Source organism: Lithobates pipiens, unplaced genomic scaffold (assembly GCF_037356315.1).
Source record: "Lithobates pipiens isolate NorthernLeopardFrog02 unplaced genomic scaffold, aLitPip1_a1.2 Scaffold_8, whole genome shotgun sequence".
NCBI lineage: Eukaryota > Metazoa > Chordata > Amphibia > Anura > Ranidae > Lithobates > Lithobates pipiens.
In genome coordinates, this window is record NW_027507903.1 from 549,553,928 (window position 1) to 549,581,440 (window position 27,513).

A 27,513-nucleotide genomic window follows, 5' to 3' on the forward strand; every position below is an offset into this window, starting at 1 on the left:
CAGAAAAAAACTGAGCTGCTGGGTGCATCACAAGGGGTTATACCTAGTAGGACCGCCCTTGGGCCCCCCCACAGGCCTTTATGCCCCCAATCACCCAGTTATTTGCTAACTATTTTCCTGCAGATTCTGTTGCTTGCTTCTCACCTGTCCTGACAGCTTCTGAGTCATTAGCTGTGAAGACTGTCTCGTTGTGACATCAATCTTTGACTGATAAGCTTGACCCTGAGAATTCAAATTCCACTCCTATTACTCCCAAATAAAAAAAGATCTTTTCTCTTACGTTTATCGACTGGCAGCTCCTCGCTTAGACCATTGGCATGTTACGCCACCTTCAGAAGAGGACTAGGCACAACATGTTAATAATAAATAATAAATAATAATAAAACTAACTTTCTAGTTCCACCCAAGGGGCGGTCCCTTAGGTAACAACCCCACAGACTGCATTGCAACTTCAGTTTTTTTTCTGCCTAGTGAAGGATTTAGGAACCCTGCGGGCCCATCGGTCCATGTTTTTTTTCTGCAGAAGATTTGCTTTTTGTACAAGATTAAAGATCCTGTGATCTGCTATCAACAGCCGGCTGGGTGACATGCTGGATACTCATCCTTGTAGTCTCCCCAGCCTGGTCAGCAAGCGTGTGCAGACCAGCGCTCCACGCTTGGTCGGCCACCACATGCCTCAGCCCTAGGGGAGGTCAGTGAGCGTAATTGCTCCAGGACACACATATGACCGGTCACTGATGTCTGCGTCACAGTGTGCCGGGCCAGCAGCCACCCAGTACTGATCGGATAGTGGTTCTGTGATGGAATGTCTCCCAGCTTTTCAGGACTGGTAAGTACAGCTCTCCCTGCCTCGGTGGGGCTGAGCAGCTGGGCTTTCCCTGGGAGGTCGATTCGGGGGTCGCTCACCTCCCCCTCTCCTCTCCCTGTCCCTATCTTCCCTCCCCCTTCCCTGTGGGGAATGCTGCATGGGCTGCTGAGCGGTGTGTGTGCCATATACAGGGGCTCTCCAGGGGGGCACTCACCTGGGCGGGGGCTGCACTGACTGGCTGTGCCCTTGATGTGTGTAGTTCTCTCCTTGGAGGTGTTTTGAGGCTGTGTCTGTTGATCGCTGTAGCGCTGTTGCACTGTTATTTCTCAGCTTTTTTTTTTTTACTGTCCCTCATGGTATACAGTGCTCGGTGGCCATTTTTGGTGTGAACAAGGAGCAGCTTGCTCTATGGCCATTTTCCTGTAGTTCGGCGAACATTTTGCCTGTGATTATGTCCTTTATACCGGACGCTCGTTGGCCATTTTCTTGAAGCATGAAAACATTTTTGGTCAGTTTCAGCACCATTCAGAGCAGCTCTGCACAGTGCGGTGTGGTCTCCTATGCACCTGTGAGCTGACGCAGGCACTTTTAGCTGGGGGGGGCGCAGAACCAGTCAGGGTGGTGAGTCCTGTGGGGAAAGAGCCCCTCAGCCAGCAGCAGTTAGGACGGTGATGGTCCCACCCTCCTAAATCCCCAACAGGTGGCGGACAGGGTAGGGTCAGCATGGCTTCGGAAACTGGTGTTTCTTCCCCCGAAATCCAGGCAATTGCAACCGGTTCGCCTGCAGACAGTGCTATGCCTCTGGGCGCTTTGTTGGCGGTCCTCAATTCGTTCATTGCCAACATGAAGGTGGTGTGTGGGAGTAAAGATGGTAAAAAAGAAAAGAGTTCCTCTCTTGGCCGAAAAACAGATTCTTCCCTTCCAGCATACCCGTTCTTCCGGCTCGCCAAGAGGCCCTATTGGGGGTGGTAAGGGACCTGCTGAGTTGCGGGGTGATGGTACCTTTTCCGGAATCGAAACGTATCCAGGGGTTCTACTGAAACCTGTTTGTAGTCCCCAAAAAGGAAGGTGCACGTCCAATCTTGGACCTGAAAGCCCTCAATTACTTTGTAAAAGTACAGAGGTTCAGAATGGATTTGGTTAACTCAGTAGTCGCTGTACTCCAGCAAGGGGACTCCCTGGCGTCTTTGGACATCCAGGACGAGTTCCTGCACATACCCATATGCCCTCGGCATCAGAGCTTTCTGCGATTTGCAGTCGGGGAAGCCCACTACCAGTTTGTAGGCTCACCCCTTTGGTTTGGCATTGGCCCCCCCCGAGTCTTTACCAAGGTATTGGCTCCTGTTTTGGCGTTGCTGCGGCAACGCTGGATCGTGAGTTACCTAGACGATCTCCTCCTGAGAGCAGCTTCCACCTCAGAATTAAAGGAGGATGCGGCGATCACCATGCAGACCCTGCAGGAATGTGGATGGCTGTTGAACATAGTCGTTGATTGTGCTGACTCGGCATTTGGAGTACCTGGGCTTACTGCTGCACTGCATGGAAGCGAGAGTTTCTCCCTTCAGACAAGCTGCGGACTCTGAGCCGCGGTAAAACTGTTGATGGACTGCACCTGGTCGTCGCTTTTGCACCATGAGTCCTGGGGCTCATGGTGTCCTCCTTCGAGGCAGTACCGTTCGCCCAGTTTCACACCAGAGTCCTGCAGAAGGAGATTTTGACAAAATGCGATAAATCTCCATTGTCCCTGGATCGGCAGATTCAGGTGAGCCAGTTAGTCAGGGATTCCCTACTCTAGTGGCTGAGGTCCCCGGAACTTCGGTCCGGGAAATCGTTCCTACCTCTGAAATGGACAGTGATCACAACGGACACCAGCCTATCCGGCAGGGGTGGAGTAATGGGAGTTTAGTCGACCCAGTGCTCACGGTAGGACCATTGGTCCTGGGAATTTTTTCTGCATTTTTGCTTCCTGTGATCTACAATCAACAGCTGGGCTGGGTGACAGGCTGGATAATATAGATTCTTGTAGTCTCCCCAGCCTGGCCATCGAGCATGAGCAGGCCCTAGCTATGTGCTGTGTCGGCCATGCTAATCCAGGGGTGGCCGGTGAGCTATATTCTCCAGGACACACACATTAGTCTGTCACAGTGTGCCGTGGCCTGCAGCCACCCCGTACTGCTCAGGTGATGGGTCTGTCTGTGGAATACGTCCAGCAGTCCCTACAGGAGGGGTAAGTATGGTTCCACCTGTCTCGGCAGGATGGAGCAGCTGGGCATTCCCTGGGAGGTTGACTAGGGGTACTCTCGCTCTCCCTTTCTTCTCTCCCTGTCCCTTCTCTCCTCCCCATGCTGTTGGCCACTGTTTGACTGGGCACATGTGGAGGTGCGGTCCACGTACCTGACCGGGGGGGCTCTGGGGCCTGGCAGGGGCCTGAGCTGGGTGTTGGGGGTCCGCTCATCCTCTAACCTATTTTTGAGCAACAGTGGGGTTTTTGTGCTGTGAGGAGGCCTCTGCATGCTCCGCAGACATTTTCCTGGGGCTGTGGCCGTTTTTTTGTAGGCACGGCCAGTTTTTTGCATTTCGGCCATTTTCTAGTATTTTGGCGGCCATTTTCTTGGCGCCCTCAGCGTGCTTTCCACACAGACACCTCGTGGATCACACAGGTAAGAGTGGATAGCAGCAGTACCTGGGTCAGGGTGAGAGTCCTGCAGGGGGCCCCTCAGTCCATGGCAGCTAGGAGGGTGGACTTTTTGTGTGACTTGCCTTAGGTCCCTAAGTGGTGGCAGGCGAGTGTGGGGCAGCGTGGCATCAGAAGCTCTGATCTACAATCAACAGCTGGGCTGGGTGACAGGCTGGATAATATAGATCCTTGTAGTCTCCCCAGCCTGGCCATCGAGCATGAGCAGGCCCTAGCTATGTGCTGTGTCGGCCATGCTAATCCAGGGGTGGCCGGTGAGCTATATTCTCCAGGACACACATATTACCGGGCTACTGCTGTCTGTCAGTGTGATGTGGCCTGCAGCCACCCCGTACTGCTCAGGTGATGGGTCTGTCTGTGGAATACGTCCAGCAGTCCCTGCAGGAGGGGTAAGTATGGTTCCACCTGTCTCGGCAGGATGGAGCAGCTGGGCATTCACTGGGAGGTCGACTAGGGGGTCTCTCGCTCTCCCTTTCTTCTCTCCCTGTCCCTTCCCTCCTCCCCATGCTGTTGGCCACTGTTTGACTGGGCACATGGAGGTGCCTGACCGGGGGGAGCTCTGGGTCCTGGCAGGGGGCTGCGCTGGTTGTTGGGGGTCCGCTCATCCTCTAACCTGTTTTTGAGCAACAGTGGGTTTTTTGTGCTGTGAGGAGTCCTCTGCATGCTCCGTGGACATTTTCCTGGGGCTGTGGCCGTTTTTTTGTAAGCACGGCCAGTTTTTTGACTTTCTACCATTTTCTAGTATTTTGGCGGCCATTTTCTTGGCGCCCTCAGCGTGCTTTCCACACAGACACCTTGTGGATCACACAGGTAAGAGTGGATAGCAGCAGTACCTGGGGCAGGGTGAGAGTCCTGCAGGGGGCCCCTCAGTCCATGGCAGCTAGGAGGTTGGGCTTTTTGTGTGACTTGCCTTAGGTCCCTAAGTGGTGGCAGGCGAGTGTGGGGCAGCGTGGCATCAGAAGCTGACGCTTCTCCCCCAGACGTCTGTTATTGCAACTAGTTCCCCTCACCTGCAGTGCCTATGGACGCTCTGTCGGCGGTCCTGGAGGCCTTTGTTGCCAGGGTGGAAGTGGCGTGTGGGCGCAAGGGGGGGGGGGGGTAAAAAAAAGCCCCCTCCCCCCACCGTCTTCTTGGGAAAGCTTTGATTCTGACTCGAGCCCCGCTGTCACAGGTGGCCCCTGTTCTGATTTATCAGAGGATGCGGACCAGGACCATTCGGACATTGAGGATGATTCCGTGTCCGGGTCAGTGCAAGAAAAGGCGATTGTAGGAGCACTTATTACAGCAGATTAGGATACCCTAAAAATGGAGTGGACCTCCCTACTTTCCGACCAGTGGGTCTGTGAACTGGTTTCCTTACTGTACAAGATTGTTTGGCAGACAAGAAAAACTGATTTTTTTTTCCCTCCATGCTTCATCCTCTTCCGGCTCGTCGGAAGGCCCTGTTTGGGGCAGCATAGGACCTGCTGCTGCGCGGTGCGATAGTACGTGTACCAACGCCGGATAGGTTTCAGGGATTCTACTCCAATCTGTTTGTAGTCCCAAAGAAGGAAGGGGTCCGTCCGGTCCTGGACCTCAAGGCCCTCAACAGCTTTGTGAAAGTACAATTGTTCAGAATGCAATCAGTTCGCTCAGTGGTCACTGCACTCCATCAGGGGGGTTTCTGGCATCCCTGGACATCAAGGATGCATACTTGCATGTCCCCATATGCATCAAGCATCAGAAGTTTCTGAGATTTGCAGTCGGGGACGAGCACTACCAATTTATAGCTCTCCCTTTTGGCCTGGCGTTAGCACCGATTTTCTTCACCAGGGTGCTAGCCCCAATTTTGGGTTTGCTAAGGCAGCGAGGGATCGCAATTGTGGGTTACCTGGATGACCTCCTTCTGAGGGCAGCTTCCGCCTCAGAATTAAGGGAGGATGTAGCAATCACCATGCAAACACTTAGAGAATTTGGTTGGGTACTGAACCTACAGAAGTCGGTGTTGGTACCTCGGCCTGCTTCTGGACTCCTCAGAGGCAAGAGTCTTTCTTCCTTCGGACAAGCTGCGGTTTAGTTGTTGGTGTCCTGCAGGTGGTCATCGCGTTTTTTGCATGCGAGTCCTGGTTCTCATTGTAGCCACTTTTGAGGCGGTACTGTATGCTCAATTCCACACTCGAGTCTTGCAAAAAGAGATCCTGTCAAGATGGAACAAATCTCTGTTGTCTCTGGATTGTCAAATTCGAGTGAGCCAGCTAGTCTCTGGGGTGGCTGAGGTCTCCGGCTCTTCGGTCCGGGAAGTCGTTCCTTCCTCTTCATTGGGCGGTGATCACGATGGACGCCAGCCTGACCGGTTGGGGGGGGGGAAGTTTGGGGCATACAGTTAGCCCATGGTCGGTGGACCCGGGAAGAATCCCACCTGCCGATCAACGTACTGGAACTTCGGCCAATCAGGAGGTGCCTCTCCACATGGTCGCAGAGGCTGCAGGGGAGTCTGGTCAGGATCCAGTCAGACAACGCCATGACGGTGGCGTATGTCAACCATCAGGGAGCTTGGATGCAGCACTGGAGGTCGCTCACATCCTGCGGTGGGCAGAGCGGGGCGTGCCGTGTACATTCCGGGCCTAGACAACTGGCAAGCGGACTACCTATGTCGTCAGATCCTGGACCAAGGGGAATAATTGTTGCATCCGGATGGGTTTCGACTCCTGGCACGCTAGAGGTAGATCTCCTGTCTTCTTGACTGAATGGGAAGGTACAGAGGTTTGTGGCCAGGTCAAAGGATCCCTGAGCGGATACGGCACATGTGTTGGTGGCTCCATGGGGGCATTATCGACTGATTTATGCTTTTCCCCCACTCAAACTTCTACCATATCTGCTTCGTAGATTTGAGGTCAAGGGGATTCCAGTAATTCTTTTTTTTTTTTTTTTTTTTTTGTTGCCACATCAGCGAATCCTCAAGGAGACGAGAATCAACTTTACGTTCATCGCTGTCTCTTATTTATTTTCACATCATTGTAGCAGGTTTCTTTACTCCCACTTTTTTTTTTTTGTAAGTTGGGATAAATCTCTTTTATAACTTTATTTCTTTATCGTTTAAAATATAACATATATTACGTCACCCCTCCTATTTTCTAATAATCTACCCTCTACCCAACTCGCCCCTCCCCCTCCCGCCCCGCGATGTCAGTAGTATTCCTCTTCTAAGCATCCTCCTCTAAATCCTATCTTTTTGGTCTTAGCTGTACTGCGTAGCTCCAGTTCTGTTTAAACTTTTTCCATCCTTTCCATTTTTTTGCAAATGCTATTCTTTCATCTTCATCATTCATGCCTATACTTTCACAATTAAATATTCCCTCCACCTCGTCTACCCATTCCCATAACGTTGGGCATTCGACCTCATACCATTTCCTGGAAATCAGTTTTTTTTGCGGCATTTAGAAGATGTGGAATAATTGTATCCTGATATTGATGAAATGCGTAGAGTTAATATCTTATGGATGCGTCAAAATTATCTCCCCTATCTTGCACAATCTTTAATGTATTGCTTTGTTGATTCTTATTTTAGTTTATTTTATATATACATGGCTGTACTAAAAACATCATTTGCCTTCTGTATCCTCATTACTGGTATCATCTTGTCTAACGATCAATTGTATTAAATATTTTATACGAATTTTACTTTGGAAATCTTGTGATTACGGTATTATTATAAGTATTATCAAATTATAGATATAATAGTGATTCTGTGGAATATGTTACCATATGACCTTACCATTTAGGCATCAGAAACAGCTAACTAATGATTGACTTGCCTCATGTAAAGTCCCAGTTCCATTCTCTTCACATGTTTTACCCAATTTAGGGATGGGGGCAAGCCAATATTCAATCTAGAATTGGGTCAGGTCACAATTTCTCTCTAAATTTTGACCAAATATGGGTGGAAGACACCTACCTTGGACCTGACCCAATCCCACTTCTAAACATTTTCTATTAATGGAAAAAAAAAGTCAATTCACTATTGGCCAATACAATTAACATAATATAAGTTTAAATATACTCATTTGTTGTTGCTTTTATTTCTATTGTACTCATTTAATCAATACCGACCCAATTAATTTCTGCAAAAAAACATTTTTTTCATTTTTCTTTAAAACGTTTCCCTTTTTAATATTTTTTAATAAAATTATTTCATTTTTTTCATTTCATATTTTATTTTCATTTTTTATATATATTTTTTATATTTTTTTACCCCTTTGAGTGATGGTGGAACTGGTGCACTGGTTTCTATTTCGGGGTTGCGATGTGCCTAGTCCGCTTCCCCCGCCCATCCTTTTACTGATGGGGGTGGGACGTGACCTCAGCGCATCGGTGTCATGGCAACACGCTCTGCATGCAGCGTCATTCGACGCTGCATTGTAGGAGTTAGTGTTTTTTTGTCATCATACGTCTTCGCGTCGGATGGGCGGGCATCCACCGCGATCATCAGCACGCGCGGGAAGAGTCCCCCCTATCCCTGCACGCTGTTCCGGCGTTTCATGACGTTGGCATGAACACGCCCCGGATCCGGGGTATATCAGTGGCGGGCTCTTTGGCCGGCTCAATCCCTGCACTATCGCTTCCGGGAATGTCCAACCGGCACAATTTTTTGTAACCTCAGGTAAATACATCTGTTACACTTTATTTATTTATATGTGGTACACTATGGGTAATCACATTTTCTAGTGATCATACTTATACTTACGGCACTCACACACATAATTCAATTACATTTCTTTTACATATCCACAATGGCATTATTAGTTCACACATATATCTCATCAAATTGTCCTTCACTAATTATTTCACAATTCCTATTTTTGTTATTAGTATTGCAAGTTCACGGTGGTACACTTGTACATTCCCAGGCGATGTTGCAGTGTGATGTTCCGGTGACTGTGTTGGCTGCTTTTCCCTGGTCCGGGGTTCACCCATCTTGGGGATGTTTTTTGCCTCAACCCCGTTGGAGACCGCATATAGCCCAGACTTCCACCAATTTCACTCTAGGAGTTTTTTGATCTTATTCATTGGCATCCAGTGAGTATTTTTGATATTATATACCCCTTTAGTTCTATCCTCTACCCAAATAGACCATTTCCTTTGTTATTTAATTAAAATGTATCCATTTCATCTCTCCCCAGCTCACATCTATATGCATCTGACTCCTGAAGATTGGTATAAAACCATGAAACGCGTAGAGTTAATATCTTATGGATGCGTCAAAATTATCTCCCCTATCTTGCACAATCTTTAATGTATTGCTTTGTTGATTCTTATTTTAGTTTATTTTATATATACATGGCTGTACTAAAAACATCATTTGCCTTCTGTATCCTCATTACTGGTATCATCTTGTCTAACGATCAATTGTATTAAATATTTTATACGAATTTTACTTTGGAAATCTTGTGATTACGGTATTATTATAAGTATTATCAAATTATAGATATAATAGTGATTCTGTGGAATATGTTACCATATGACCTTACCATTTAGGCATCAGAAACAGCTAACTAATGATTGACTTGCCTCATGTAAAGTCCCAGTTCCATTCTCTTCACATGTATCCTGATATTGTTTAACTCCCCCCTCAGTCCCGTGAAAAAGCACTATCCAGGGGTCCAGTTTTATAGTTGTTTGGGTTATTTCCTTTATCCTTTGAAGGATCTCCTCCCAATATGTCTTAATTTTTGCGCAACCCCACCATATGTGTGTCATTGTTCCTATGGCTTTACACCCCCGCCAGCACTCCGCCGTTCTTCCTTGTTGGTATTTCACCATTTTATCTGGTGTGTTGTACCACCGCGAGATGAGTTTGTAATTCATCTCGGCGGTCTTGTTGTCTATTGCCGAGCTATGTGTTATTTTCAGTATTTTATTTATCATCTCTTGATTTATTTGTGACCCTAATTCGTGCTCCCATTTTTTTATGTAAGACGGTATCTCCCTCTGGCTGGCCAATATCAACAGTTTGTATAGCCTTGATATTATACCTTTACTCTGAACTGCCCTACAGAGTTTCTCTAACCCCGTAAATTCATTTTCGACTCTAGGTGGCTGGGGCAATCTTTGTATAAAGTGAGCCAGTTGGAGATATCGCCATCTATCATTCACCATAAATCCGGTGCGTACTAATTCTTCGAGTGAAATTAATTTCCCGTTTCTGATTATATCATTTAATAGTGCCCCTTCTTTTTTTATCCAGTTCCCCGCTATCTCTCTTTTACCTGGGGGAAAATACTCATTCTCCCTTAAAACTATCATCGGTGAGTTATAGTGTCCATTTAATCTTTTATATGCCCCATCCCACGTCTTAAGTGCCATCCGTGTCAACTCATTTGTAGCTATATCCAGTGCCCTATATTTTGGGGGACTCCACACTATCTCCCCGAGTCGTGCCTTGCTATATATACATTCAAGATTCACCCACCTTTTTTCATACCTTTTCCCCCTTACCCATTCGACTATTCTAGACAATAAGATTGCTTGGTAATAGTGGTACAAATCCGGAACTGCCAGCCCCCCTTTCCTTTTCTCCTGTTTTAATACCCTGTGGGAGATCCTAGGTTTTTTATTATTCCATATATATTTGCTCATTAGCGAATTTAATCTTAAAAAATAACTGGAGGGTATATTGATTGGCAACATCTGAAATTTATATAATATTTTGGGGAGGATGAACATTTTAAATACATTTATTCGGCCAAGCCAGGAAATGGATCCATTAGCTACCTTCCTAAGTTCCGCTTTAATTTCATTTAATAATGGGATGTAATTCAAGTGGAACATCTTATCCAGCGTTCGTGCTAGTTTTATTCCTAAGTATTTCAGTTCTTTTGCCCACTTAAATCTACATTTTCCCTGAATTATTTGTTCTTCCTGTTTGCTAACGTTTATATTAAGGATATATATTATTTTACCATATTCGTCAAGGGCCTCTATAACTTTTATTAATGAACTTTGGGGGTTGCTGATGTAAAATAGCACATCATCTGCATATGCAGCAAGTTTGTGCTCCTCCTGTCCCGCCATAATTCCCGTTATTTCTGGGTTATTTCTGATCGTCGAGAGTAGAGGTTCCAATGAGAGCACGAAAAGAAGGGGCGAGAGCGGACAGCCCTGTCTAGTTCCATTTTCCATCTCAAAGGGAGGGGAGGGCAACCCATTGATGTTTACAGTCGCAGTGGGATGTTGATACAAGGTTTTAATCCACTTGACCATCCTTGGGCCAATACCCATTTTTCCTATTGTCTGAAACATAAATCCCCAGTCCACCCTATCGAAAGCTTTTTGGGCATCTGTTGACAATAGTAAAGCCGGGGGTTCCGTCTTCTCCCTTTGAGATAGCAATAATAAGGTTCTAACCCCATTATCTTTTCCCTCGCGGCCGGGCACAAACCCCACCTGGTCAGGGTGTACCAGGAAGTTCATTACTGTCTTCATTCTATTTGCTAGTACCTTTGCAAATAGTTTAGTATCTACATTTAAGAGTGAGATTGGTCTATAACTGGCACACTTGGTCTTGTCTTTCCCTTCCTTTAATATGACAGTAATAGAAGCAGACAATGCCTCTCTACTTATATCATATTTTTCTCCAATTCCATTCATATACCGACAAAGTTCCGGTACCAGAATTTCCTTGAACCTTTTATAATAGTAGATTGTTAATCCATCAGGTCCTGGGCTCTTCCCTGATGCTGACTCTGCCAGTGCGTTATTTATTTCAGCAACCGTTATGGGGCTTTCTAACTTCTCTTGATCTATTTCCCCTATCTGGGGGAGTCTCGCGTTATTAAGGTATCTGTCTATTTTGTTTATATCCCCCCCTTTTTCGGGCTTCTTGTTTTTTATAGCGTATAATCTCGCATAGTATTTTTTGAATGTTTCTCCGACCTCCTTTGATGTATGCACCAAGTCCCCATGCTCTGTTTGAATTTTCTCTATATAGTTAATAGCTTTTTTCTTTTGGAGTCTATTAGCCAGGTATTTTGTGGGTTTGTTCCCGTCTTGGTAACTTATTTTCCTTAGTTGATTAAAGTATTTTTTTGTTTCTTGTTCTCTTAGCCCTTGTAGTTCTTCCCTTTTAGTTAGTAAATTTTGGTATACCTTCTTATCCGCGATCCCGAGTTTGTGTTGTTGTTCTATCTTGCGAATTTCCTCACTTAGTTTATTGGTTCTTTCAGCCCGTTCTTTTTTTTTCTGTGTGCCTCTAGCGATCCCCTTCCTTAGCCTGTAACCACTCAAATAGCTTTGACCATCAGTGGCATGTGCTACTTTGCAGACAATTAGGGTAGTACAGAACAACTTTCAAACGAGAAATCCCTCTGCGGCTGCCAATCTCACCAGCCCAGTGACTACAAATAAACAGTCACATTTAAAAGTCCATCTGTAAAGCCTTCTTAGTGATGTTCCAGGCTATTATACTTCAAACCGTCTCCTTCCTTTACTTTTGAACGGCACTAAATTAATAAATCACAGTCTGCCGGAGACCTAAACAGATTAACCAGAGTGAGCTACGAGATATCAGCTGGACTTATCTGAGTGTGAGCGTTGTTCCTCTGTGTGCTGGATTGTTTTCTGCCTCAATGTTCCGTGCTTGTCACATATATCCTTCCAGCATTCCACTGAGATCCTGTGCGGAGGAGGTATAATGGGAGGGGGGAGAGCGGGGGTGAAGAGCGAGAGACAGAAGGTCCTCGTCGGCAATGCCTGTTCGCTTGGCCAGCTGGTGGACGGGTGCCGGAGAGGTCTCGAACGATGTTTTTAGCAATAAATACTTCAGTTCAGCGGGTCTGCCAAAGCCTCTCACCCTCCGGCTGTCCCGCAATTTCACTTCCGCACGCCCTCTCCGGCAGCCTCCTCAGAGCCCCTCCCCCTTGCAGAACGTCCCTACGTCATCCGCTCTGACCTTGATTCCAGTAATTCTGATTGCCCCAGATTGCTCTTGACGTCCTTGGTACACTGACATAGTACGATGTTCCTTGGCTACTGTCTATGCGAGAGGACCTCCTGTCGCAAGGTCCAATACTTCATCCTGCTTTAATAGCATGGCTGTTGAAAGCCAGGTGCTAAGGGACCGATGGCTGTCGGATTCATTAATATCCCATATGTTGAGGGCACAGAAGTAATCATCTAGGAAAATTTATCATTGTACGTGGAATGCCTACATCTCCACGTATGAGGAGGTGTCCACGTACATATTCAGTTTCCAGGAACATTGAGGAGATTCACTTATTGACATTCTCTCAGAAAGTAGTCTTTCTAGTGGCCATTACATCTGCCAGGAGGGCTTCTGAGTTGGCGGCCTTGTCTTGCAAGTCTCCCTACTTGATGCTCCACAAGGGTAAGGTGGTGCGGCCTTTCATTTAAATTAGGCCATTGTGCTAACGTCCTTATGTCCTCGGCCGTCACACCCCAAAGAGGTGGCTTTGGATTCCTTGGACATGGTCTGGGCTCTGCGGGTGAATCTGTCTTCTACGGCTCCTTTTCAGGGGTTGGACTCGCTGTCTCGACGGCCACCATTTCTCTGTGGATTAGACAGATCGTGGTTCAGGATTATGCCTTAAGGGTGCGGGCTCCCCCCTTTCCTGTCATGGCACATCCGACCAGGGCAATCTGTGCCTCCTAGGCTTTCCGACATCAAGCATCTGTTTCTCAGGTGGCGACCTGGTCGTCCGTCCACACTTTCACTAAATTTTACAAGGTTAATGTGAGCGCATCTTCGGATGCTTGCTTCAGCCATAAGGTTTTGCAGGCGGCTGTTTAAGGTTGCAACTCCTCCGTTGAGCTCTGGTTGTTATGGGTGGAGTTATTGTTTGCTGTTCCCACCCCTCGGTTCTTTGACACTGCTTGGGGATGTCTCTAAGGTCAAGAAGAGCTGCTGTGTCCGTAAATGAACAATAGAGAAAATAGGATTTTTTTACTCACCGTAAAATCCTTTTCTCCGAAGTTCATTGACGGACACAGCACCCACCCCTCCTATTTGTACTGCTTTTGACAAACTGAACTGCTGGATGCAGTGTGAGGGGTTATAACCAGTAGGACCGCCCCCTGGTCGGTACTGTGCAAGTGTTGCTGTTTTTATCACTTTCTGCCTAGTCCTCTCCTTAAGGGGCTATATAACCCTAAAGTCAAGAAGAGCTGCTGGGTCCGTTAATGAACTTCAGAGAAAAGGATTTTACAGTGAGTACAAAAATCCTATTTGTTCCCTCACTGTATATGTTCCCATTTTTTTCCCCAGCATATCAGCACTTTCTGTGCTTTGCTGTGGGGCCTCTGCACCTCTTAGGTTTATAAAGGTAATAGCCCAGTATAAGCCCTACTGCACTCTCATGGCATCCCCATTGTAGGATTCTTAGATGAGCTACTCTTGAGGGAACAGTCGATGTGGTGCTGTGGAAGGGCATTGTTTCAGTGCAGGGGACTTGGTCTTCATTAGAGTCTTGTCTCCCAATTAGGACTTTTGTTTAGGTAATTTGACTGTCTCTTCAGCAGGGATTCATATCCTGCTGCAAGGTTTCCTGATCGGGTTTAGTCTCACAATGCCATTGTGGTGATGTACATCAATATCAGGGAGGAACCAGAAGTCTTGGTGCGGCAAGAGTGGTAGATCAGATCCTGTCCTGGGCAAAACGTCACATTCTTGCCCAGCCAGCAATGTACATACCAGACATAGAAAATTGGAAGGCAGACTTCCTAAGCTGCAAACGAAATGAATGTCAAATTCATAAGATTGTGCTTATACTAAATCAATAGTGCAAAAAAATCGTTAAAAAAAACATATAAAGTGCATATGTCCAAATTATGAAAGTCCAAAGAAAATTCAAGTATTGTGCCAAGTGTCATTTTTACACATGCTACAATACCTGTGTTAAGATTCAAAACAAGTCATACCACCAGAGAGCAAAAAAAAAAGTGCCACAGAAGCTTCTTCCCCATGAACAGTTTATTTACCTCTTACCAGATTGCTAGATCTCATACAGAGATCAACAAATGCCTTGCTGCTCAGCAGCCAAATTATCCATGGTATTAGAAACAGCACTATCCTCGTTCCTAGAGTCATTCACTCAGCAAAGGGATTTAATTGCAAAGGAGGCCACGTCACGTGTGAGGCCCCGCCCAATGCATTTCTCCAGCATTGTTTGCTATATGCCTATTGGAAATGATCTATTTTGTAAGTGTGATGTTATTATTTTAATAAATATTTTGCCTAAAATACTGCTCTATGATGGCCTCCTCTGAGGTGAAAGGACTTGTGTCCTTCAATGGTCTCCAAAAGGGTTTTCATGGTGAGTACAAAATCTTATCTTTCCCTTTTCTATTTTTCACTTCAGGATGTTACCCAGCAAATCCATCTGAGCCCCAAAGAGCACTACATCTCCCTTCAAAAGCTGATAAAGAGAATCCAAAGCAGGGAGGAAGCACAAAATGAGCTACAGAAATGGGGTCTCGAAATAGACTCTGACATACATAAGGTAGATGTTTCTTAATTTTTAAGCCATTGTTTCATGCAGTTTATGAACATGTTTAAGATTAATCATATCCTGTTAAAGATGTTTTATAGGCAATAATCATACTTAAAAAAAAAAAAACTGACCTCCAGACAAGCAGCTAAATACACTTTTGAAATACGCATTTTAGAGTAGTTTTACCTGCTAAAAAAATGTAATTCTGTGCAGCTAGTTTTGTGAACTTACTGTTACCATTGCTGCAGCATAGCTAGATCAAGCTGCTGATCAGACAGTTGAGCAACAACAGCACTCCAGTTCTGACATGATTCTGATTTGTGCCTGCATCTGGGTCTGATTTGCAGCTGGTGCTGGACCTCCCTCTCTGTTGGAGTGCCGCTGTTTAGTGATTTACAGGGGGGAGAGGGGGCGGCCTGATACAAAGACTAAGCCCGGTACTTGGCTAGTTGTATTTACATTTATACATTTAAAGTGATTGTAAAGTCACGTCTCTTATATTTTTTCTATGCTCTGTTTTAGGATCCTATTAAATACAGTGTGTGTTTTTTTGTTTTGTTTTTTAACAAAAAGGTTAGTCTTTATTAGAAAGAGAGTATTACATATTAACGTTCCATATCGCAAATACAAAGCACATCACATAGCAGAATAAGTAGCCAGAGAGTCAACCATCTTGCCAATACCGGGCTCACCCACCTCAGATGGAGGACAGGAGGAGAGGGGAGGGGGGGAGGAGGGGGGGCGGGAGAGGTGAGATAGGGAGAGGGACACCAAGCATACCCCTCCCACTCCCTACCTCCCGATATCAGGGAGATAAGGAAAAGAAGGATCAATGTCCGTTAATCCATCGAGCCCACTCACGGTTGCCACACTCATGTAAATTTCTGGGGGCAACCTCTACTGGCATAAGGTTAATTTATACATTGGCAACACTTCATTAATAGCCTTTTCCCAAGCTCTCCTTGTAGGCAGGAGAGGTGAGATCCAGTTAATAAGGATTTGTTTTTTGGCATAGAAGAGCAATAGCGAGATCAGCGTTTTGGTGTGTCTGGGCCGCTGCTCGTCATCGTGGATAGCCAACAGCGCCAGCTCAGCTGTTAATGGGACGCTCAACTGAAGACATTCATTAATGCAGTCCATGACCGCAGACCAGTACTGCGATATGCGTGGGCATGTCCAGAACATATGTAGAAAAGAGCCCTCAGAGGAGCGACATCTGGGGCAATGTGGGGATCTGTTTGGGAAGACCCTGTGCAATCTCTGAGGCGTGAAGTGTACTCTGTAGAATTTTGGTCTGTATCAACCTATCTCTAGAAGATATCAATAGCCTGATACTCCCCTCTAAGCAGTCTTCCCAGTCTTCTCTATCCAAAGTTGGGATGTCTCCTCTCCACTTTTCCCATAAAGTTTCCAATCTAGGAGATTCGTTATTGATCAGCACTAGGTATAATGCAGAGAGGGGTTTCCTTAGTGATACCTGAGCTAGCAGGTCCTCAAGTGTATCCACCTCAAGAATTGGTGGTTCCCGGAACTGTGCTCTAAAGGCATGCCGCAGCTGCCAATACCGAAAGAGCATACTCCCAGGCACAGCATGTCTCTCAACCAAATCCCGGAAAGGGACAAGAGTCCCATTGGAAATTACATTCCCCAGGGTCTTAATTCCATACTTGGTCCATAGCTGCGGGTCCGGGACTGTCCTGAAGTGGGGAAGTAATGGGTTTCTCCACAAGGGACATGGGGGGGGGGGGGGCACCTATTAGGGGCTACGAATCGCCTCACAGCGATCTCCCAGATCTGTATCACGGATCTGGTGGGGCACGCCAGGGCAGGGAGACATGAGGATCCAGAATGCACCAGGCTGCTCAGTTTTATAAGGAGACCAACCATAGCTGTCTCTAGGCGAACTGCCGCGTTCACACTGGACCCAACAAGCCACCACCGGACCGTAACCAGCATGGCCTCCCAGTAATACAGCAGCAGGTTAGGCATTGCCAGCCCTCCCCCGCTGATCGGCAACTTCAGAGTAGCCCTGGCCAAACGAGGGGGGGAGCCCCACCATAGAAAACTTCCCAAGTATCCCTCCAGCTGCCTGAAAAAAGTCCGGGGTAACCGCACTGGGCATTTGCGTAGAGAAATTTAGGCAAATAGACCATTTTAATAATGCTGATACGCCTCAATAAATTCAAAGGGAGAGAAGTCCACTTGGAACAATGATCCTTCATTTGTAGTACCAGGGGGTGGATATTTAGTTGTTGGTATGAATGGAGGTCCCTCGTTATTTTTATGCCCAGGTAAGTGAACGCCTCAACCCACCTCAACAACAGCCGAGACGCTGAATCCACCGCCCGCGCATCCAATGGGAAGAGCACCGACTTCGACCAATTGATCCGGATGCCCGAAAACCCTCCGAACTCGTTGAATACCTCAAGGGCAGCCTGTAGAGACGACTCCGCATCTGGCAAGTATAGTAGGGCATCGTCCGCATATAGGGAGATTTTCTCCTCCAGAAGGCCCACCCTAAGTCCGACTATCCATTCGGACTGCCTGACCAGAGCCGCAAGCGGCTCCAGAGCTAAAGCAAGAAGGCTAGGAGACAGCGGGCATCCCTGCCGGGTGCCCCTCTGGAGGAGAAAGGTCCCCATGAGGGAGTCATTTACCCTAATCCTCGCTCTCGGAGCTTGGTACAGCAGCCGCAGCCAATGGAGGAACCTAGGCCCCAGCCCAAACTTCTGCAATACCTTCCAGAGGAACCTCCATTCTACGGAGTCCAAAGCCTTTTCTGCGTCCAGAGAGGCTATGACTCTCTTACCCCCGTTCATATGGCGAGCAGACAGATTCAAAAAAAGCCGGCGGGTGTTAACATCAGTGCCCTTACCTGGCATAAACCCGGTTTGGTCCATATGTACCAAATCCTCTATTACACCTCGCAGTCGAAGGGCTAAGATTTTTGCCAGCAGTTTAGCATCTGCGTTAATCAAGGAGATAGGTCTATAGGACGCACACTCCTCCGGGTCCTTACCAGGCTTAGGCACCAAGACCACAACCGCTTCAGCCAGTAATTCTGGAAGCGTGTCCGCTTCTAAACTCTTATGAACGAGGGATGTAAATCTAGGGGCTAAGTATTCCTGATAAACAGAGTACAGTTCGATGGGTATGCCATCAGGCCCCGGGGCTTTTCCCGATTGCATAGACCCTAGAGCCTCCTGCACCTCCTCCAGAGTGACAGGGAGCTCAATCCTTTCTAAATAGTGAGCAAGTTGCGAATCGTCATAAGTCACCCTAGAGGAATACAATGCCTGACAGAACTCCAGAAATCTCCCCGCAATATCAGGAGGTGAAGTCAGGAGTCTACCCGTCCGATCCTTCACACTGGCAATATGGGTGTGGCTGCGCTGGCCCTTGGCCAGCCACGCAAGCAGTGTCCCATTTTTATCCCCAAACTTGAACACCCTTTGGGCACTCTCAACCATAGATTTGTGGGTAAGATCAACTCTAAGTAACGAGAGGTGTCTTAAGGCGTCCTGCCAGGCCTCATATTGAGTCCCTTCAGGGCGGCGCACAAATTCTGCCTCCTTCAGTCTGGCCTGCTCCTCCAACGCCTCCAGAGACCGCCCAGTCTGTCTTTTCCTTGCAGATATTCGAGTCATTAATTCCCCCCGGAGCCAAGCTTTAAAAGTGTCCCAGACCACCAAAGGGTTAGCCGATCCGCCATTAGCAAGCCAAAAAGTACACATAGCCTCAGGAATTTCCATTTGAATCTCCGGGTCCATCACCCAAAACCTGGACAAACGCCAAGTCCTCTCACCCCCCCCCCCCCCCCCGAGAGCCAAATCACCACCGACACCGGAGCATGGTCCAAAATGCCCCGCGAGACGCGATACACGTAAATTCCCTATCAGGGGGATGAAAATGTCGCCAAAGGTCCGACAGGCCAAAGACCGAGGCCCAGCGGGAGAGGTCATCCCGCTGAGGGGCCGAGGCCTGCAGCCTGTCCATATCCCCATTCATGACCATATTAAAAACACCAGAAATTAGCACATTGTCAGCATTATACAAAGTGATTGTCTGCATTAGGTCATGTAACACCTGCACATCGGCCGGGGGAACAGTTGAGATGGTAATACCCGATGAATCAGTACACTAACCCCTCTTGCCTAGTTGGAATACGTGGCATGATAATGCTTCCCGATCCACACCCTCCTCACTCCCAGCACTCGGGAAACCACCAGGTGGGTCTCCTGCAGAAAGCATACCTGCGGGCGCAACCTGTGGAGATAATTAAGGACCAGCGATCTTTTAACCGCCGAGTTGAGCCCCCGCACATTCCACGAGACCAATAAACATTGTGCCATAGTTCTAACATCTGAGCAATGTGCGAGGGGTCTCCCCGACTGCACTCCCTCGGGCGGCGGCCCACCGTGCCGCCACCCTTGGGAACCGCAGGACGGTCCTCCCCGCCCACCGAGCCAGGTCCGAGTACCCATAAGTAACACTCATCATCCTTCCCCAGAGACCAACCATAGTAAAACCAAAAAGAAAAAAACAAACTAAAATAAACTCCAAAACCAACCAACTGCAGCCGCAACGGGCACCCCCTCCCCCCACCCCGTGCACCCGCCAAGAAACTAAGGAGCACATAATACCTAAAACCCCCAACATTAACAAGCAGTAACCTAGGTTAGGGTGCGTACCCTGGACGGGTCAGCATTACGTAGTCTCTTACCCAACTAAGTTAGGCAAGCTGAGGCCAAAATAGAAAAGCAGAAAAAAAAAAAAAAAAAAATATAACACTAGTTCTGTCCGGAGTCCATGGAGTAGAGTAGCAGCCATTCGGCTGAAGTAACTTCTGACACAAGGAGACTTAACGCAGAGGGTAGTCCATGAAATGCAGAAGACAGAGCCTCGGTACCCCTGCCGTGTGTACCCCAGCCCCAAGAGCAGATCCGGCCACGGGGGGGGGGGGGGGATGCCTCCCGTCCTGGCAGCACGCAGCAGGGGTAAGCCGGACAGAAACCGCTGCGGTAAACCACTACCAGGACAATCAGCACCGGATACAGTTAGAGAAGGACCGGGGGCCCACATGCAATGCAAACACAATATCATGAAGGGTACCCAGCTCATTACCTAGTTAGCGATTCATATAGGGCCCAAGTCCAGTCTCTCCTCAAGGGGTCCATGCCCATCCGTTACGGAAGAGTCTCCAGCCACGCCTATGCCTCCCTGGGATTAGTAAAAAAACGGACAGTCTCCCCGTCCACCACGCAAAGCTTGGCCGGGAACAAAACGCTGTACTTAAGACCTTTCCTCCGCAGGGCGGCTTTAACAACATCGAAAGAGCGGCGCTGTCATTGCGTCTCCACCGTATAATCCGGGAACATCATAAGGCGGCTGTTTTCATAGGGAAGGTCTTTCGCCACACGAGCAGCCCTGAGTAACTCGTCTTTATCTCGAAAGTTCAGCAGTCGGGGGGATAAAAGTTCGGGGGGGCGCCCCCTCCGGTCCGGGCCTGAGCGGCACCTGGTGAGCCCTCTCCACTGCAAAGTACGGAGAGAGGGAGGCCTCCGGTAGTAGGGACCGCAACAAACCCTCTGTGAACCGGGCCGGGGAGCGGCCTTCAGCCCCCTCGGGCAGACCCACGATGCTGAGGTTGTTCCTCCTACTGCGGTTCTCAGCATCTTCGGCTCTATACTCCAATGCTTTCACCTTCATTTGCAGCGTATGGATAGAGGCCGAGTGTTCAGCAACGACATCCTCCATTTTGCCAACCCGCCTCTCAGTCTCAGATACCCGCGAGCGTATCTTGTCCAGATCTGGTCGGATCAGACCGATGTCCAGCTGGACCCCCTCAATTTTTGAGGCCAGTGTGGATTGGCAGTCAGAGACCACCGCCCGGTAGGAGGTAATTGCCGACAGTATCTCTGATAACCCCGGGGGGTCCGGCGTCTGTTCCGCCTTGTGGTCTGTCTGCGACGCCATATTGCAGAGGTGCGCCATCAGGCCCCGGGTAGAGGAGGCCGCGCTAACTTCGGGACAGATGGACGGGGAAAATGTATTCTTTTTGCCCCTCTTCTGGGTCCTGGAAGGCATCCAGAAACTTCAGAGTCCAACAGGTCGTAGATGTCAGAAATGGGTTAATAGTCGGATCTTACTCCAGGAGAGCTCCATTAGCACGTCCGTTCACTCCGCCATCTTGGCCACGCCCCCGTGTTTTTAATTATAGAGCTAAATACCTTCTTTGCCCAGCTCTGCTGTGTAATCACATGTCCTCTCTCTGCTCTTCTTGATCTAAGGAGTACAGTGAAAGGGGCGCCGATTCCCTTCTGACGTATGCAAGCAAGAGGACAGAGTGAGGACTCTGACCACACTGCAGCCCTGGGAGGGTATTTAGCGTTATAATAAAAAAAAAAAAGTACACACACTGCACTTAACATGTTCCTGAAACAGAGGATTAAAGTATATAATAGTTGTTACTTTACACTTTACCAAAGGGGAGGAGCAGCTGCAGCAGGACACTCAAGACATTAAGGGCAGGGAGGAGATCGGCTCTCACACATAGACTGAGGACGTGACGGGGGAAAGAGGGAGGGGGAGATGCAGAGACGTTGAATATACAGCAGGATGATGGAGGCACATAATCTGACTACGCTATCGGGGATCAGCAGCCGTGATAAACGTGGTCAGTACACGCAGGGGAAGAGAGGAACAGGCAGGATCATCTAGGTATTGTAGAACATGGAAACCTAAGGTACAACCACTTTAACCACTTCCCGACCAGCGCACGATGATGTACGTCGACAGAATGGCACGGGCAGGCATATTGGCGTACATGTACGTCCAATATTCGATGCCGCCCTGCCATCGGGAGCGCGCCGGCGGCGGCGCGCTCCCACGCTGGTCGGGACTCCCGTGAGTCCGGTCGCGGGACCCGCGGACTCGATCGCCGCGGGCATCCCCGCGATCGTCTCACGGAGCGGCCGAATGGAGGAAATGCTGTATAAACAACATTTTTCCATTCTGCCTAGCAACTAGTGACGCTGATCTCTGCTCCATGTGATTGGAGCAGAGATCAGTGTACACTAAATGAAAGCCCAACCCCCCCACAGTTAGTAACACACCCCTAGGAACACTTAACCCCTACACTGCCACCCACTGGTTAACCCTTTCACTGCCAGTGTCATTTACACAGGAATCACTGCATTTATATAGCAGTGATTACTGTATAAATGACAATGGTCCCAAAAATGTGTCAAAAATGTCCGATGGGTCCCCGACAATGTCGCAGTCGCAATAAAAATCGCAGATCGCCGCCATTACTAGTAAAAAAAAAAAAATAATAAAAAATTATTAATAAAAATGCTATAAAACTATCCCTATTTTGTAAACGCTATAACTTTTGCGCAAACCAAAAATATGTAGAAGAATACGTATCGGCCTAAATTGAGGGAAAAAAAATGTTTTTTTATATATTTTTGGGGGATATTTATTATAACAAAAAGTAAAAAATAATGTGCTTTTTTCAAAATTGTCGCTCTATTTTTGTTTATAGCGCAAAAAATAAAAACCGCAGGGGTGATCAAATACCACCAAAAGAAAGCTCTATTTGTGGGAAAAAAAGGACGTCAATTTTGTTTGGGAGCCACGTCGCACGACCGCGCAATTGTCAGTTAAAGCGATGCAGTGCCGAATCGCAAAAAGTGGTCTGGTCTTTGACCAGCAAATTGGTCCGGTCTGAAAGTGGTTAAAGTATATGCGAAACCCATACCTTGTAAAATAACCCACTCAGTTTAAAATCAAAATGCACTCTAAAATGTTTGTGTATATGTATGTGTGTGTATGTATATGTATATGTATGTGTATATATATATATATATATATATATATATATATATATATATATATATATATTTTATTTTTTTTGTGCTTATACGTTTACATACCCTGGCAGAAATTCAGAAATTGTGATTTCTTGCCCATTTTTCAGAAACTATGAATAACATAGGAGTCGTTTATTATTAATCAACTGTGTTTACATAACCTGGTGATTTTTGCCTGATAACATGCACACAAGTTGACACACGGTGGTTTGAATAGCTATTAACCACTTCAGCCCTGCAAGGATTTACCCCCTTCCCGACCAGAACACTTTTTGTGATACGGCACTGCGTGTCGCTTAAATTGACAATTGCGTGGTCATGCAAAGTTGCACTCAAACAAAATTGACGTCCTTTTTTCCCACAAGTGCTTTCTTTTGGTGGTATTTAATCACCTCTGTGGTTTTGATTTTTTTGCGTTATAAACAAGAGCTGCAATTTTGAAAGAAAAAAGCAATATTTTTTTACTTTTTGCTATAATAAATATCCCCCAAAAAATAAAAAAAAATAATTTCTTCCTTAGTTTAGGCCAATATGTATTCTTCTACATATTTTTGGTAAAAAAAAAAAAAACTAAGTGTATATTGCTTGGTTTGCGCAAAAGTTAACCGTCTAAAATATAGGGGATAGATTTATGACAATTTTATTATTTTTTTTTATTATTAGTAATTTCGGCGATCTGCGACATTGCGGTGGACAGGCCTATGATGAAAGGTACAGAGGTGGATTGCAGATGTTTTGGGGATATGTAAGCTACAAAGGCACAGGAAATTTGGTCAAAATTGTTGGCAAGATGAATGCACTATGTTATCAAAAAATGCTGGAGGAACATTTGCATTCATCGGCCAGGAAGCTGCATATGGGACGTACTTGGACATTCCAACATGACAATGATGCAGAACACAAGGCCAAGTCGACCTGTCATTGACTATTGTCACGTACCTGACCGTAGAGCCTGGTATGCAGTGGATGGCCTCTCTTAGACCTCTGACTCGAGGCCTCCTGGTAGAGCAGACAGGAGGCACAGGAGTGCAGAGTCGCATGAGTGCCTGATGAATCGCAGACTGTGGAATCAGAAGCAGCTGCAGGATGAACGGCAGTACAGCAGGATTCTCCAGGCAGGAGAGAGTGGGTAGGTACAGGCGATCCGGGCCATACACTGGCAGACACATCAGGAGCAGGTGCGTATGAATGAAATACTTGTATAGCGCACAATGCGAACTGAATCGCCTCTAGGCGCTGTAGGCGTAGGCAAAAGTAGTCGGGATACAAGCCGGGTTGGTGATGGGCTGGCAGCGAGGTAGCAGAAGGAGCAGGCAGATGCGGTGGTCAGACAAGCCGGGTCAGGTGCAGGCAGATAGCAGGAATCGTCAGAGGCAAGCCAAGTCGGGTAACAGGAACATATGGGAATGCTGTAGAGGAGACAGCACAGAGTCTGTGCACTGGCAGTTATTAAATAGTTTGTTGGGCGCCAAAAGCTGTCACAAGCGCGCGCGCTGTTGTGTGCAAAGGCGCGCACTGGCGACAGTCTGGCTGAGGAAACAGGCTGTCTTTGATTGCCATCTTGAGCACTGGCCTGCCCTTCCTGATACTGTGCACGTGTGCGTGCATATGCACCACAGGTGTTCTTGCTGAGGTCACAGTTTGTAGTCTTCTGCCACCATCTTGGGTACTGGCTAGCCTTTCCTGACAACCACAGCTGAATAAAGTGAAGGTCCTGGAGTGTCCATCTCAGTCTTCTGACCTCGGTATCATTGAGCCACTCTGGGGAGAACTCAAATGTGTGCAGTTCATGCAAGACAGCCCAAGAATTTACAGGAACTGGAGGCTTTTTGCCAAAAGGAATGAGCAGCTTTACCATCTGAGAAGATAAAGAGCCTCATCCACAAATACCACAAAAGACTATCTTGCCTTCAAAACCGCATCAATTCTTCAAGGTACACATGCACACATTTTCTTTTGAAGGTACTCGTCAGGCAGGTTGTTCCAATGCTCTTAGAGAACTAACCACTTAACTAATTTGGATACTGGCTCAAATTTCTCTGTCTCTTCATGTAATCCCAGACAGACTCAATGATACATGCCCCCCCCCCCCTTTTCTGTTTTCTTGTGAAAGTGATAGACAAATTTGCAGTTACCACTTCCTGAGCCCTCGGCTCCAAAGGTTAATGGATTGGGGTAATGGCATCCTCAGTCTTTCCTGTACATTCGCCATTTAAAGGATGTGTTATATGTCGACTGGGCTCACCCTGAAAAAGGTATTTGTCCAACCAAAATGGTTTGCTCAGAAATATCTTATGAAAAGCAAGGTTAAAAAAAAATAACTGACAGTTGTAGATCTTGCTGCTTAATATCTCAACAAGACCCTTATGGTTTTGGGGGACTAAGTACCATTGTTTAAAGTGGTTCTAAAGTCAATGATTGTTTATTTTTACCCTAATGCAAAAAAAAAATCAAAAAATCCTGTTTCTGTAAAGTATGTTAAACAGCACAGTTATTGTGCTGTGTGATTTGTTCCATTGCATGATGGTGTTCCCCTGTGTGTGTTGACCACAGTAATCATGGATGCTGAGCCATGATACTGTGGTCAGTTTACATGCCTCCGTCATCCTGCTGTCTGCTGAGTCTCTCCCTCTCCCCTTTTCTTCCCTGCCTGTCAGTTCCGAAGCCTGTGTGTGAGAGCGATCCCCGCCCCTCCCCTACTGCTGCTCTTCCCTGTGGCTTGAAAATACCATTTAGTAATTAACTCCCATCCCCTCTGTTTTATCAAAATCTAAAGTACTGTATCTGTTTTTTTTTTTGTTTTTTTTTTAAGATTGTAATGCTAGGTAGCTTCTTTCTGATGTGCGGTCACGTGACCTTCGTCTGCTGGCCGGCTGACGTTAGAGGGTTATCTCAGCCCCTCCCTCTGCATTCCTTAGATCAGTGAAGGAGAGCAGAGGAATGCCATGTGACTGCACATCGGTGCTGTGAGAGAAGGTATTTAGGATTCAAATAAAAAAAAAATGGGCATACAGTACTTTAGCTCTTGATAAAACAGAGGGGTTGGTTGACTTTACAACCACTTTACGGTAAATATATAAATTAATGAATGATTTGTATAGTGCTACAACTGTGAACTGAATCGCTTCAAGGCGCTTGATCCGTCCTGTGCTTCCTGTTCCTTAGATGAGGTAGGTCTTGAGTTTTTTTTTTCTGCAGGCCCGATGGTTTTCTTCCATGTGGATGGTAGTGGGTAGAGAATTCCATAGCCGTGGTCTTTGGACTGCGAATCTTCGTTCTCCCTTTGCTTTGTAGTGGGATTTGGGGATGAGGAGGAGGTTTTGGTTAGTTGATCGGAGGTTGCGATTTGGTGTGTAGTTTTTTATGTTGTCGCATAGGTTTTGAGGAGTGTTTCGTTGTGTGTATTTGTGGGTGAGGCAGATTGTCTTGAAAGTGATCCAATCCATTACGGTTAGCCAGTGTAGGGTCCTAAGGGATGGGGAGATGTATTTCCAGGTAGCCGACACGCGCGGCAGCTCCGTCGCTGAGAATGCCGCGCTCAGTGCGCCTGCGCGCCGCTGTCTACGGCGCATGCGCCGCTGTCTACGGTGCATGCGCCGTAGACAGCGGTGCCCGTTTTCGGGCAAATATCTCCTAAACCATATAGGTTTAGGAGATATTGCTTGGACCTACAGGTAAGCCAGCCTTAATCTAGGCTTACCTGTAGGTCAAAGTGGTTTGTAAGGGTTTACAACCACTTTAAGTTTGAGAGACCCTCTCTTACTTGTTTACTGTAGCTATAGAGACAATAGCCTCTTCAAACTCTCAATTTGAATACAACGATATATATGTAAACCATTGTCTTCTCAACCCGAGAATTCAGTTTGAGAGCTGAAAGAATCTCACACAAGTAATGTCTTGTTTACTGTAGCTATTGAGACTGTTCTCAAACCGCCAAAGGAATACAACAATGATATTTACATTCCCATTGTTTCCAACAACATTTGTTTTAGAAAGTCTGTCTCTTTGACACCAGAATGCTATGAGTCTTATAGAAAAATTATATTTCTCTTATATTCACCGACCGACACAGCTGCTCTCTGTAACAAAATGGGTTGTCAGCCCTATCACTGGAGATACTAGGCAAAGTTGTAACACAACACGTCAGAACTTTCAGTTCCGCCCAGGGGGTGATCCCTAGGCTACAACCCCCACAGCCTGCCCTAGCAGACTCCGTTTTTTTCTTGCTTAGAGAAGGAGATAGACCTAGGAACCCTGCGGGCCCATAGGTCCGTGTTTGTTTGATGCAGAAGATTGGCTTTTTGCGCAAGATGAATGATCCTGTGATCTCTCAACAGCCGGCTGGGTGACAGGCTGGTTCACTTATCCTTGTAGTCTACCCAGTCCTGCCATTGAGCGTGTGCAGGTTGCAGCTACGGCTCGGCAGGCCACGACATACCTCAGCTCCAGAGGTGGTCGGTGAGCTTTATGCTCCGGGGCATACATATGACCGGGCTACTGATGTCTGCGTCACAGTATGTCGGGCCAGTAGTCTTCCCTGTACTGATCAGGAGCTGACTACCATGGAATGTCTCTCTGCTCTTCGGGACTGGTAACTACAGCTCTACCTGTCTCGGCAGGGTAGAGCAGCTGGGTATTCCCTGGGAGGTCGAT

At 47.1% G+C, this 27,513-nt stretch overlaps 1 protein-coding gene across 2 annotated transcripts in view; it reads left to right on the forward strand.

Annotated features, from left to right (window-relative positions):
- The window catches only part of PIWIL2 (piwi like RNA-mediated gene silencing 2), a 666,930-nt gene that overhangs the window by 406,604 nt on the left and 232,813 nt on the right, over positions 1 to 27,513 (forward strand). For both annotated transcript variants that reach the window (XM_077469839.1, XM_077469840.1), the window contains one exon: positions 14,855 to 14,995. In XM_077469839.1, coding sequence (XP_077325965.1) covers positions 14,855 to 14,995 — 141 coding nt within the window. The remainder of the gene's footprint in view (positions 1 to 14,854; positions 14,996 to 27,513) is intronic.